This window comes from Amphibalanus amphitrite, unplaced genomic scaffold (genome assembly GCF_019059575.1).
Source record: "Amphibalanus amphitrite isolate SeventyFive unplaced genomic scaffold, NRLGWU_Aamphi_draft 000179F_arrow, whole genome shotgun sequence".
Lineage (NCBI taxonomy): Eukaryota > Metazoa > Arthropoda > Thecostraca > Balanomorpha > Balanidae > Amphibalanus > Amphibalanus amphitrite.
In genome coordinates this window covers 611,352-624,265 of record NW_024881674.1, presented here as the reverse complement: position 1 = coordinate 624,265, position 12,914 = coordinate 611,352, and the positions used below count along the sequence as shown (strand labels likewise).

The following is a 12,914-nucleotide window of genomic DNA, read 5'->3' as shown; positions in this document are numbered from 1 at the left end:
AAGTGCCTTTGAACTTAACGTCATTTGTAACGTCATACACAATGCAGCATCGGTTCCAAGAAAATGTCAAACATTCATTATGTCAACATGCACGTCTAACTGAAATACCATCGCCGATTTATTGACACTACAAAGCGCATAACCAAGGATTCAGGGGATCAATATCTTCTTGGAATATAAAAGAGCATATTTGCCATAATCAAGCCTTTCATTATGGCGCTGTAATTTATTACAGATCCACTATTCGTGATAGTGTTTACTTTCACGTATCGGCCAAAGGACAGCATAATTCACTCGATCTAAAAATAGCGCAAAGCGCAGACGCAACGACTGCAAAGTTCTTTGTTGGAAGCCTTTGCAGCTCCGACTTAAATACGTTCGGCAGCTCCGTCACATATTAAAACACTCAAATAAATTCGTGTTACAAGACAGGTCTACCTGCCAGTATATTGATTAGAGTTGCAAAATTTCACTACCGCACTACCGGCATGCCGGTAATTTTTCACTACCGCAGGTTTATTCGTGGTAACTGGCATGTCTTGCCGGTAGCATGCCGGTATTTTTGATTTTGTGCAAAAAAATATCAGCAAATGATTCAAACTTTGGACACTAAGAGGCTCTCAAATTGTAGTAACAGCAATATTAGCCACTGCAAGATACATTTTGTGGTAGAAGTTCCATTGCTAAGTGTAGGGGTAACACATGAACCTCAGCATTTCACACAATTCACAGGCTTGGTTATAATTAGAATTGTCAAGAATCTACTGTGGTCTATAAAAGGAAGAATACTCATTCATGTTGCAAAAGCACGATAAACTAGTAAGTCTAATGGTAGGTAATACGTATAGCACAATAAAATAAATCAATGTTCATGACAACATTCCCTAGGGGAAAAGGCAGAATCAAAACACCAAAAAACACAATGTTTGGAAACTGGCCTTCAGTCCTGAGATCATGAGATGTGGTCTGAGAAACTCTACAAAGAATTTGACACTGAAAATCCAGCTGAAAAGGCAGGTGTTAGGTAGCCCTGAGTCTGACTTTGGTCCCATTATTAAATGAAAATGGATTTAAACTGGCATTTTGTCTTATCTTTACAAGAAAACACATCATGCAGGCAAAATTGACAAAAAGTGGCGCAAATAATTAGACAACCAAGGATTTACTTTTAAGATTCTCTCTCCCCTAATGAATGGATGTAATCTGATGACGTAATATTTATTCATATACCCTTTTGGTTGAATAACTGAAGAGAGATGAATTTCTTTGCAGTGAATTACACTACAATGTCGATTTCATTATAATTTAATATTGTGTTGGGTAATTTTTACCAATATAATCATTCACGAAGCAGTGGCTTGCAGTCGTTAAACATTTTTTTTTGCAGCGTTTTAATCAGCTGGTTAAAAGCCTCTATTATGGCGCATCTGTTTCGAAATCGATAGCCTTGTGTTTGTTCCCGCTTGAGGTTGGAGAGGATGGAAGATATCGTTTTTATACATATTAGGTATTTGGTGACTATTCTCAGGACCAGTGAGTTATTAACACATTTTTTACATGATTCGTATCTTATTCACGAACCAGCAAGCCATAGTGGATAGGAAAAAGTAGATGTTGATCTCGTTTCCTCAGTTAGGAAGATGGCCTAATCTGTAGGTACTTGTTAATCTATGTTTTGACCATCTATATTTCAAACATTTGGCTGGTGCCTGCAACATTTTAGGAGAATATGGAAAAGTAGAACAACTGTGAAATGTAAATGTGATTACTGCTCACTGTCCAGTCTTCAAAAACACATTTCAGTAATTCAAGTCCTTTTTGTCCTCACCTTTTTGATGAATGTAATGTTTTTTTTTGTAGGCAATACTTCTTTGATTACAGGTGATATTTTAACAGTTATAGACTGGAATTGAGTTTCAAAATTGTGGGTATTTGTGGGGCCAACTCAGCCAAAATCAGCCTGCTGGTATTTGTGGTTGGACAATGGATGGCTGTTGGGTGGGAGGGGTACTGAAACTGCCAAAATGTGGCATTTCTTGCAGGGGTAAGCTAGAATCAAGAATGCAGGTTTTTTTAGTATGCCGGTAATTTGGCGGTTTTTTTTGCTTGGGGCGTGGTAGCATGCCGGTATCCCAGAAAAAATTTTTGTGCCGGTAGCAGCCTTTTGGGAAAACTTTGCAACTCTAATATTGATATGCGATAATTTCTATACCCATAACGGAGCAAATAACGTTCGATGCCTTGAATTTCACAGATAAATAAACATTCAGACGTCTGCACCATACCCCTCGATCTCAAAGCGCTTCCCAGCGTTTTCCACCTGTCAGCGCGTGATAAATTAATAGGCCACGGCGCGGGTACAGACACCGGATGCAGTCGGAAGGTGCACCATATTCCACATCCTGCGGGGCGGCCGGGAGGCGGTGCTGGCCACCCTCCCGGCCCAATTCAGCATCCAACTGCCGCTCTGCGGTCTGCATGGTCGTCTCCGCGGGCGTGAATTACATACATACCGGCCTTCCGGCGCTACTCGACGCTCCCTTCACTTTCAGCAGGTAGCACCCAGTTTAGGGCGAGCCGCGCGCGCTATGTGGCGAGCCTGTTGCCGCCGCTGAGGACGCCCGGTGTGTAAAGAGACGCCACCGTGTCTGAGACAGGTGTCTGGAGTGATTACAGCCAGGGATGCATTAGCGTTCTCCTCAGATACAGTGGCGCGGGGTACAATAAACCAGACAGGTAAACGGATTAACAGCACGCCTCCCTTCATTAGCCGTAGCCGTTTAAGGCGTGTGTTAAAAGCAGGGATTAGCGGCAGACACATTAGTCCTCTAAGCTGTTTATGGTGCTGCGAATTTAACAAACAGCACACCATATCAGCGAGTCTTAGGATTTAGGAATTAAACCAAAACATCGCTGAGACAAACAAGCACATAACTAGCATATGAGCATGATAGCGCACTGGCTGCGTGGTGTGAATAACACGGCACATGACAAATTGCCGGAGCACAGTTCTCACCGGCCCAGCGGCGGGCCCAAGGACTCACAAATGTCGGGTCATAGAGACGCGGGCGTTGTTCCTTTCTCTCGGGAACGGGCCATTTATCCAGCCGTGAGGGCCAAATCTAGATCAGTAAAGTGTGATAAATGGCGCCACTGACTGTGTTGGAACACCTGGTATCACGCTTAGTGCCCCCTCCATGAAACACGACCGGAGCCCGCCGAGGGCCCACGCACGCCACACCGACCCTCAGGGTCAACAAACATGCGCCGGTAAGCCACACGATCCCTTGGTGCCGACGGTGATATGCAGCCCAGTCAACAGGCCAGCAGGGTTGCAGTACAATAAAGAAACCACATCAGATGACGATCTGCGCCGTAACACAGATTGGATTCGACGGGTGCGGCGAGTTGAATAGAGAGAACGGTAGCCGCCCCGCCTTACGTCCCGCCGCATAACCCCACCGGGCCGCAGACTAACACCTTTAGGCGTCCAACTACCTCGGTACGCGCCTCTGGCACAGATTGGGAGTCTGTTCAGAGGGCGTCAGTCAGCTGCTCACCCTGCTGACGGTAAACAGCGGACAGTCTACCGACCGGAAAAGCGCCGACAAAAGGCAGTGGGTCATTATGGCGAGAGTGTGGCGACGCGCCCTCGCCGTGAAGCTTCAATGTCGAGGGATAGGATAGGTATGAAATAAGACGTAAAGACACTGGGACAGTCCGATACTTGGATGTAAACAGCGTGGAGCAGAAGTACCTCTACTAGCTTCGCTCATATCTGAGCAGTGAGCAATGAGCATAACACACTGGATGCATCATCAATAAGTTCCCGTATAGTTGCTGAAACTTGGGCAGAATGATGACCATTTCCAACTGAAACAAGAAGAAACTATCCAATAACTACCTACATTATAGCACTAACCACCAACCATCTGGAGCTTTCCCGGGCTGAGCTGCAGAGCATATACCGTTCGATTTCCCACAATACAGCCACACAGCTGATCATCCGGCACCTTCGGACAGCCGGTACGGAACCCTCTCCGGGGCGACAATGGGTGCTCAGACGGCGGGTGGGCCGGCCAGCCGGCGTGGAAAGTGTTCCGTCCGTGTTTTGTGCGGCGCTCGCCGGCCCCGTTCCCAGCACTGGTCGGCAATGCACCCCGGTCCGGCCCGGGGGTAGTGCCTAACGAGGTCCAGCCGCCGCCGCCGCTGCCGACACCTGCTCGATCTCACCCCGGCGGGCGCGTTTCCAAATGCCGCTGGCGACGGCAGACGGAGACACGTCAGCCCGCGTCGAGCGGGGACACGCGTCTGACGGCCGGGTGGTGACGCGGCTGTCATGACGGGGCGACGTCTTCACTGGTGGCCCGGAGTGAGGCTGCCGCTATCGACGGATCGGTGTCGCCGGCCGGACGTCATGATGGCCCTGCAGCAGGGCGGCGCGCCGTGTCACCTGTCACGGACAGGGCGACGGCGCACCGCAGGTCACCGCTCGCACAGCCCGCTCGGCGATCTGGCCTGCAGGCGGCGTGTGCATACCGCCGCCTGCGCTGGTCACCTGGGGGGTCTGGCCGTCTCCGCTGACCGCGCTGGCCCGACCATGTCACCTGAGAGGTGCCGCCGCGCCGGGGGCGTCATCCGCCGTCTGCTCGGAGGGTGTCGGCCGCGCCGGGCAGACAGGGGCGCGCCGCGATAGCTTTCACGAGCAAATAATGACCGCTCCTCCAGAATTCAGCGCGAGCGGCGTGTCCTGGCCTCCTCTCGCCGCGCCCGCCCGCGATAGTGTCACACGAGCCGGGTGCCGGGGTCGCCCCTCACCCCCGCCTGCCGTGCACGGACGGCACGTTCGCCCGTCGGTGACCGTCCCCCGGCCAGCCGTGGAATGTGGAACGGTGACAGGCGGCGAAACATGTCATCATTGCTGACAGCCCGACGGCAGCCCCCGGACCGACAGATAGCGGGGTGACAGGTCACGTAACCGGCAGCTGAAGGGGCACGTATCACGTAAGTACGCATTACGTACGTATTACAAGCACGTAAGGGACAGGGAAGGTATTTGTTAGGGGAAGGGATTGCTACTCGTAATGAAAAGGTCTACCGAGGAAGGCGCACAGATGCTACATGAACTGTTTCTTTAGGTAATTTTCTAGCCATCCCTAGACATCTGTCGACTAAAATTACCATAACAGTAGGTAGCTGACCATTCAGATATCAAATTCCTCTTCAGTTCAATCCGAAATAAATTAATGTTCTGTAATAGAAGTAGCGACATAGAGAGCACATTCGCAATGTCATCTCGCAGCAGCATGAGTCTCGCCCCTGATGAACAGTTGATCCTCGAAGGCCATCAGCAAAACCCTACACCAATGTCATACACGACGAGCGTCTGAATAGACCATGGGTTCAACGAATCCGTATGGTAATGCAGCACAGTCCGAGAATGAAATGGCACTCGGCCGGTATGCAAGGCGTCTCGTGCCTCGCCTTCCCCGGGAAGTCTGCGCTCAAGCGTGTAACAGAGACTTGAAAACGCCCACGGCCTGCCATATGAGGGCTGGTAGAATTTTATTTAAGACGGCACTCAAGTGAATGTACTTGACGGGGCTGTTGAAAGGGAACGGACGGCCGGCTGCAACCGGGCCAAAGGTTGGTGCTCCCGCTGTGTCGGGTAGCTCACTGCAGCGCTTTTATGGTCCAGTTACACAATGATAGCAGTAATAACACAATGCCATTATTCTCGGCCTATTGATGCTCGGCGAATCTGCTGCACCCATCTTCTGCATATTATATTACACTGAAAATGATAAGCAGACAAGGATATTCAATTAGTCATTTTTATCTAAATGGCACCTCCGAGGGTTGAGCGAAGTCAACGTGCCAGATAACCATCTTCCACAATCGAGGGTCAACAACTCGGCGCATCCTTTCTTGGACAGCCTACATCAGCCCACTCCCAGCCATCTGAATTTCTGCGATAAGGGTCACTGACTCCGGTGGTTGTCCGGCAGATGCGTGTAAGATAGTCATCGGCTGCGGGTCCACGGCGCTCTGAGTTGAGGTTGGGGACCGGTCACCTGACAACAGTGAGCACTGAGCAGCAGTGCCGAGGGGCGGTCCCAACCGTAAGCTGTCGGCTGGATAAGAACGGAGCTAATGGTGACTTATTACAACTGACAGGGTGACTGCTGTCTGCAGTTGTAGTAGGCGGACTGGTGACGTGACAGGACTGGATGGCAACAGAAAGGACGGTAAAACCTAAATAAAGTACTGTATCGGAGCAAAAAAAAAAAAAAAAAAACAGGAGACGTTTATGCACCTATGTATCCGAAAATTGAAGGGCAGTCAGGAAAACAACATGGATAACAAACAGGCTATCAATGAAACCAAGTGGAAAGTGTCAGTGCCAGTGTGCCAATTGTGGTAACCGGGCGGAAATAAAGCGGCGACTTCACAAATCCAGAAGCTGAAAAATACGTAAGCGCCTGATTTAGCCAACCGTGTCCGGACGCACTGTGAATAATCGGCGATACTGCGCGGACAATGTGCCGGAAAGGGTGCTGGACCGTCTGACACCTGAATGGCCGACCCTGCCGCCGATGAGGCACGTCCAGCCGGAAAAAACGGCTGACCCGGCGACACTATCGCGTCACTTTCACTGTGCAATGCCCAGCGAAGGCGAACGTGGGTTTATGTAAATGTCCAACATGTGCATCATGCATACTACAAAGGTCATCAGTTAAGTGTTCATTAATGTCAATTACATACAGCAACAAAGATCAAGACAAATTCGTTAGATGAAATCCCCACGGCCGATGAACGTCCGCCGTCGCCTTCCACTTATGACGGGAGCGTATCATAAATTGTATGCGTAATCAGCATTCATGCGACTTAGCAATGCATCATCATTGAACTGTGACGATGTGGTTCGATTCGAAACGAAGCGCACAATTTTCCCTTGACCGTTTTAACCTGCTGTCTGCGGTGCAGGGGCCACGGACGCGCCAAACGACTTCGGGCATGCGAACGTCATCGGTCAAGCATGCACAACTTTCGACGCCAGATGCCTATTTAAGGTCATGGATCTGAATGAAATGTGTAATTATTTAGAGAAACGTAGCCCATGGAAATGATAAAACCTCAGCTGAATGAAGGGAGCGAAACACTTGTATTTTACTCACCATGCAATGAGAAGTACAAACCAATAAAATGAAAAGGGAATGAAGGGGTGAATCTCCTAGCACGTACTCACTTCTAGGTATAATCTATAGCGCTTCTTGCGTAATAAAGAAGCAAAGTTCTGGGCGAAGTCGGGTTTCGTGTCTCAAATGAAGGTTTTTGTGTCAAGCTTAAATATATTCTGTAAGTGAGCATGATTTCAAAAAGCGATAACTGTCAGCAGAAATCGCATCGGAACTCACTTAGGACACACCTGCGGTCATCGATCATTGTCCAAACGCCATTCATTTGAGTTTAGGCTGCGAGCGCACGAGGAGCGGCTCGTAAAAATTCGAGACCGAACAGCACGAAATCCAAACTGACATTTCTTGACACGCGGCTATAGTTAACTTACAGGCGACCGGGAGGGTTTTATGGGAAGCTTGTGGTCCGTAAAAAGGGTCCGACAGCGGCCGGGACCGAAGCTGAGCGTTCAAGGCACGCCGGGCGCGTGTCGGACTGCGGACATCCGGAGAGTTCCGTCTCCAGCCACCACAGCAACAGCGACCCCAACGGTCAACGTACTAACCTACCAGCACAACATAACCACATCTCTCCAAAATGCACAGTAGCATCACTCTCCACCGAGACGGCATCTGACAGACCTGCACGCCAACCGGTAGCGGGACCCGGGTTCACCAAACTCTACCCTGTCCATCGGCGGACAAAAGGGCACCTGGCTGGACACCTGAACTGGCGTCGCGTGTGCCGCGCGGCTGTTCACTGCAGGGGACGCTACAGCTGCGAGTGGGGACACTCGGGCTAACGCAGCGTCCTCAGCGTCCCTGTCAACGCACGGGGCAAAATAACCAGCGACAGTGCACGTTATCAGCCGTGGGATCGGGCAGGTGTCGACGCCAACAGATAGCCATCATCGCTCGATAGTTTCGCAGTGATTATCGCTGCAGTAGGGGCTATGTCGACAGCAGGCTGTTGATTGGATATGACACAGCAAACACCAGTAACCGGTCGCCAGACGCTGCAGCGAAAGCGAAACTGAGTGGCGCGCGGTGCTAGAATTCCGGGCCCGGAACCACGCCAAGACGCTGACTGTAGTAGTCGTCATGGGAAACAAGTCCAGAGATCCGGTCCGGCCCGGTATCCGATCAGTTGGGGCAGCGGCGACCTTGGTCCGGGCAGCACCGATCGCCAATCGCACCGCTCGTTCCCCGTGTGGGAGGAGACCCATCGGGCCGTTTCGTTTCGCACATCGGCCGTTAGTTGGGACCGTATGGGCGGCTCTTCACACGGCCGGCTGCAAGTGCACGCCCCACTCGGCCTTCCCATGACAGTAAGTCCTGCGCGGACAGCCCGGCGGCGGCCGCGGGGCGTACTTGGCCGACAACCCGGGGACTGGGGCCGACCGGGCACGCACCGGCGCGGCACACTCCCACGACACACCCGGCCCCGGCAGTCGTTGGTGCAAACCTGGGCCCTGTTCCACGGTCACAGCGCACCTGCTCAACGAGAAACTCACTGCCGGAGCATGAGAATTATGCAGATCAGTCACTGGGGGCGGCTGTAAAAACTGGCCTCCGGGGTAGACAAGAGTGGAAAATAAGGCGTTTGAATGGCATTCAAGTCTGTCACTGGCCATAGTAGCCACTCAAAAGGAAATACAGTTGAATTTTAGTCCTTATCTAGCTGGTCATTGGTCAACCAGACAACTGAAAAGTGCACTCTCTGTCTCTTACAAATGGTCTTGTTGCTTTATTCAGCAGCTATGGGTTTCGGCCGAACATAAAAATGTTGCAAAGCCGTTAGGCTACCGCAACTGGCATTTGCGTGTCTTTTGAACAACCGCGACATTCAGCGGCTGACGGCAAATTATGTTTTACAGGTTTTCCAAGCTTTGCATAGGGAAAAATAACCCTTCGGCGGACAGATTTGCCGGGATCACTGACCTGATGCATTCACCTGTTCAAGACCAGAGGGCTTCAGCGCCTGCCTTACTCCAGCATATGACGAAGGCGCATCGGAATGTCTCGAGTGATTAATGATGTCGATAAGGTTAAGCTCATCAATCGCTGACAGGATGTGTTAAATTATATCTCCTGGTCGCCAGGAAGAGGTACTAACCAGAAGGCTGGGTGTGTTGCTTCGTTCATTGCAGCTCTAACCAGAGCATGCGTTCCGGGCCGGAGACGGAAGCGGAAAAACGCGACCGCAAAGGTGCGCTGCTGACTGGCTCAGAAATGGGCGCACTGCTTCCTGACAGTGAATCAGCACCGGGCCGCATTCGGCTGCCGCCCAGCGGGCGGGCCAATTTTGGTGGCGAGTTCACCGTGCGGTCACCGCCGAACCGAGATAGGGGGCGAGTGAATCACGACAGGGCCAAACAAAATAGCAAAACTGACATCACCTGCAGCCGCAGTCACCGGATTCAGCTAAAAACAGCGCCACCTCAGCATGAGAACGCTACATCGATATCCTGTTGATATCCCGAAGCCTGACATTTAGGAATGCCCCGATCGTGTGCATGACCGTTGACGAATAATGTCGTAGTATGTCAAGGTACATGAAAAGCGCTGATCAAGGTCTGCAAGACATGTATCTTTCAAAAACGCGTCGACATCAAACCTCGTCGTCCGTCCTGCACAATACCAATTTCTGTGGACATAACCGTTTTGCTAGCAAGACAACCAGCTGCACTGGAGACCAACAAGCTACAAGAAAAGTCAAACAGAAAGAAAACACCTCTCTGGGATTGATGACGCCCGACTCACCTGACGGTGGCCGCCCGGAGCTGCTGGCGACACGTGCTGACCGTGGTGTGCCTCCGGGGCAGGCTGCGGCATCCACCCGGGCCCGGCTCCAGCCCCGACATCAGCTCGCCCACCTCGTCCCCATCACCCGGACCGACGTCGGCCAGCGACCAGCGGCGGCGCGGCGGCTGGCTGACGGCCACCGACACCGGGCCGCAGCCGCCCGAGCCGCCGCCGTCGTCCTCGACGCGGATCGTGCTGACGTGCGGCCGACGGGCCAGCAGCGGCGACAGGGTCACGTCGCCGCCGACACGACTGTACAGCATCCGGCCGGCGCGGCGGGTCAGCTCGGCGTACCGAGCCCGATCGTCATCTCCTGCTGCTCCGTCAGCGTCACCGTCTGAGGCCGCAGCAGCTACAACATCGCCGCTCGGATGTCGGGTCTGTCCGGCAGCAGCACCTCCTCCAGATGTTGTCGAAGAGGATGGCGACGATGACGCCAACGACGAGGGCTGACAGTTGACATAAACCCTGCTGACGAGCCGCCGCTCCTCTTGATCACTCGAGTCGGAGAACCCCGAGTCGTGGCTGCGGTAGCTCGGAGAGTGGCAGTCTCCCACAGCAACGGATCGCTCGCTGGGCTCACAGTCCTCCTCCTCAGGGCACTCGGGGATGTCATCAAACGGACGACGCCAGGAGGGGGGCTCTGAGCCGTGGTACACGCGGCTCGGAGCGCGACGAAGCGCCGACATGACGCCGCGAACCTCCCTCGGCACGCTCAGACGAACTGTGTCAGACGTGGTCGACGCCTCTGTCGTGCGCGTGCTCCTCCGCGCGGACCGTGGTCCCGGTGTCGGCGGCTGTTCAAAGCGCCCCGTCAGCGGGCTGATTGATCACCGATTGTAAGAGAGATGTCCGCCGGTTTACTATTCCGGCTCGCGATGTTGATATCCGATCTGTCTGCGGGAGATGGAGCTGTTTCCCGGTTCGTTTGGTCTTCCACAGATCGATCCGTTCAAGAAACGGTGCCACGAATGGCGCAGACAGCGTCCGTATTGTCACAGTTCGCTCAGACACGATAAAAAAGTGCACTATAGAGTCCACGAGGGTCCAGACGTCCACAACTACCGCCTTTTTCGCGCACTGCTACTATTCAGTCCACAAACATTATACCAAGGTGTCACGGTGGTCACATACCATTAGTCACGGTGGCACCACAACTATCACCACACCTCAGTCCTCTCGCGCGCCTCACGATCAGTTCCGCAGCTACCCGACCCGTAGTCACCACTCACCACACCACCTTCCCCGGCGGAGCGAGCCGCACGACTGACGCGCGCCGCCGTGGCTGACGGCGCGCGCCGGCCGAGCGGAGCATGCCTCCCGCGCACCGCCCGCCCCTCGCCCTCCCCGGTCGTCCCAACGGCTACCACAGGTGTACCGGATCAGTGTGTGTGTGGAGGGGGAGGGTTATACGACCCGCGCACTTACTGACCCTCACAACGAGCTTCTCTAATTTCAAAGGCACCGCGCTACCTGACTCGTTGCTGTAAATCCGATCGGTACGGTGTTTACCGGAGAGGCACTACAAACGACCGGCGGGACGCATAGCTCGGCGACTGGCGACCCTTGTTATGCTCCCGGACAGGGTGCAGTCGGCGGCGCCGGAGAGCTGACAGGGCCATTGTGGAGACCCGCGGCTACCGCTGTGTCCTGACAGACAGGTGTCGGTGGAGAGAGCCAGAGAGTGTCGGCCGCGCACGGCTTCATACGTGCGCGGTGACCGGGTCTAGTTAGAGCCGTGCCAAACGGCCGGTGGGTGGTAGCGCCAATGGCTACCGGACTGCCACGAGCAACAGTGAAACCGATTTCAGAAAGCCGATTTTATGCCTGGTGTTATTCAAAATGCAGGACGATATTATTTCATAACTTTTAATATTCAATAAAATATTTTGTTTTAAATCCACACGACAAAAATGACTTTCAGCTGTTGAGTAATAGCAAAATCACGCTAAATTTCATATTGAAAAATAAGTGAAGTAGTGAATAAATTAGCCGAATTTTCAAATTATTATTCGCACCCTGAAATCGCTTTGACTTGACGTGCGGAGCGTGAGCCTACATTCTTTTCCCACCGATTCACCTGGGCAAGATTCTTGGTCGGTGGCTGGGGTCTACATTTATCACAAGTGTCCCATTCCTGACACATCCAGCTGACACACACGTCTGTGTGACCGTGAGCTGAGGCCGGCCCGGTCCGGCGCGGTCGGCCGGGGCACCGTTTGGACAGCCGGCGCACCGGCAGGGGACGGCACCGTGTTTGTCCAGACGCCGTCCGGAATGTGAAACACGTGTCCAATTAGCCAGTGTCGAGACGATCGCGGCGCAGAGCTCCAATCAGATGTCTGCGCGGCCTGCGCGAGCGCGCACCCACACACACCTCCGAGCGACATGTCCCGCTGAAAGGGGGCGTGGCTCATGCTTTTCTTCTAATAAGCGGGATTGTAGATCGGCTAATACCAGCCTTGGCGGACGATTAAACATGCAAATTGAACAGCCCGGTGTCCGAAAAAGTGGGTGCGTGGTAACGTCCAACTACTAATGAAAATTGAACACATTACGCAAATATGTATGTGAAGGTAGTACCTACTGCACCAGTGAGACACTTAACTGTTGTGGTGAGTGCTGGCAGAAATCCACTAATTGTTAGGTGACGGAGAATTGTATACGCCTATCACAAGTCTTTATCCTTTCCATCGCTTTGTGGTCCGTATTTTGTAGATATACCCAGGGGCGGCGGATTCGGGGGGCAGGGGGGGCAGCTGCCCCCCCCTGGCAAACTCGTGGGGGGGCAAAAGTATCTTTTTGCCCCCCCATAATTTTTGACCAAACTTAGACAAGAAGCATATACATGATTATTCTGTTCGATCATCTGAAGATGTAACCAGATGCCCATATACTTTATCATACGTTGCCTTTCTTAAATGACAAGTG

At 52.6% G+C, this 12,914-nt stretch overlaps 1 protein-coding gene across 1 annotated transcript in view; it reads right to left on the bottom strand.

Annotated features, from left to right (window-relative positions):
• The window catches only part of LOC122383999 (protein inscuteable homolog), a 40,626-nt gene extending 29,392 nt beyond the window's left edge, over positions 1-11,234 (bottom strand). The window contains exon 1 of the mRNA XM_043370922.1: positions 9,942-11,234. Within this exon, the coding sequence (XP_043226857.1) occupies positions 9,942-10,672 (731 nt within the window). The 5' untranslated portion in view covers positions 10,673-11,234. The remainder of the gene's footprint in view (positions 1-9,941) is intronic.
• Positions 11,235-12,914: the final 1,680 nt, after the last annotated feature.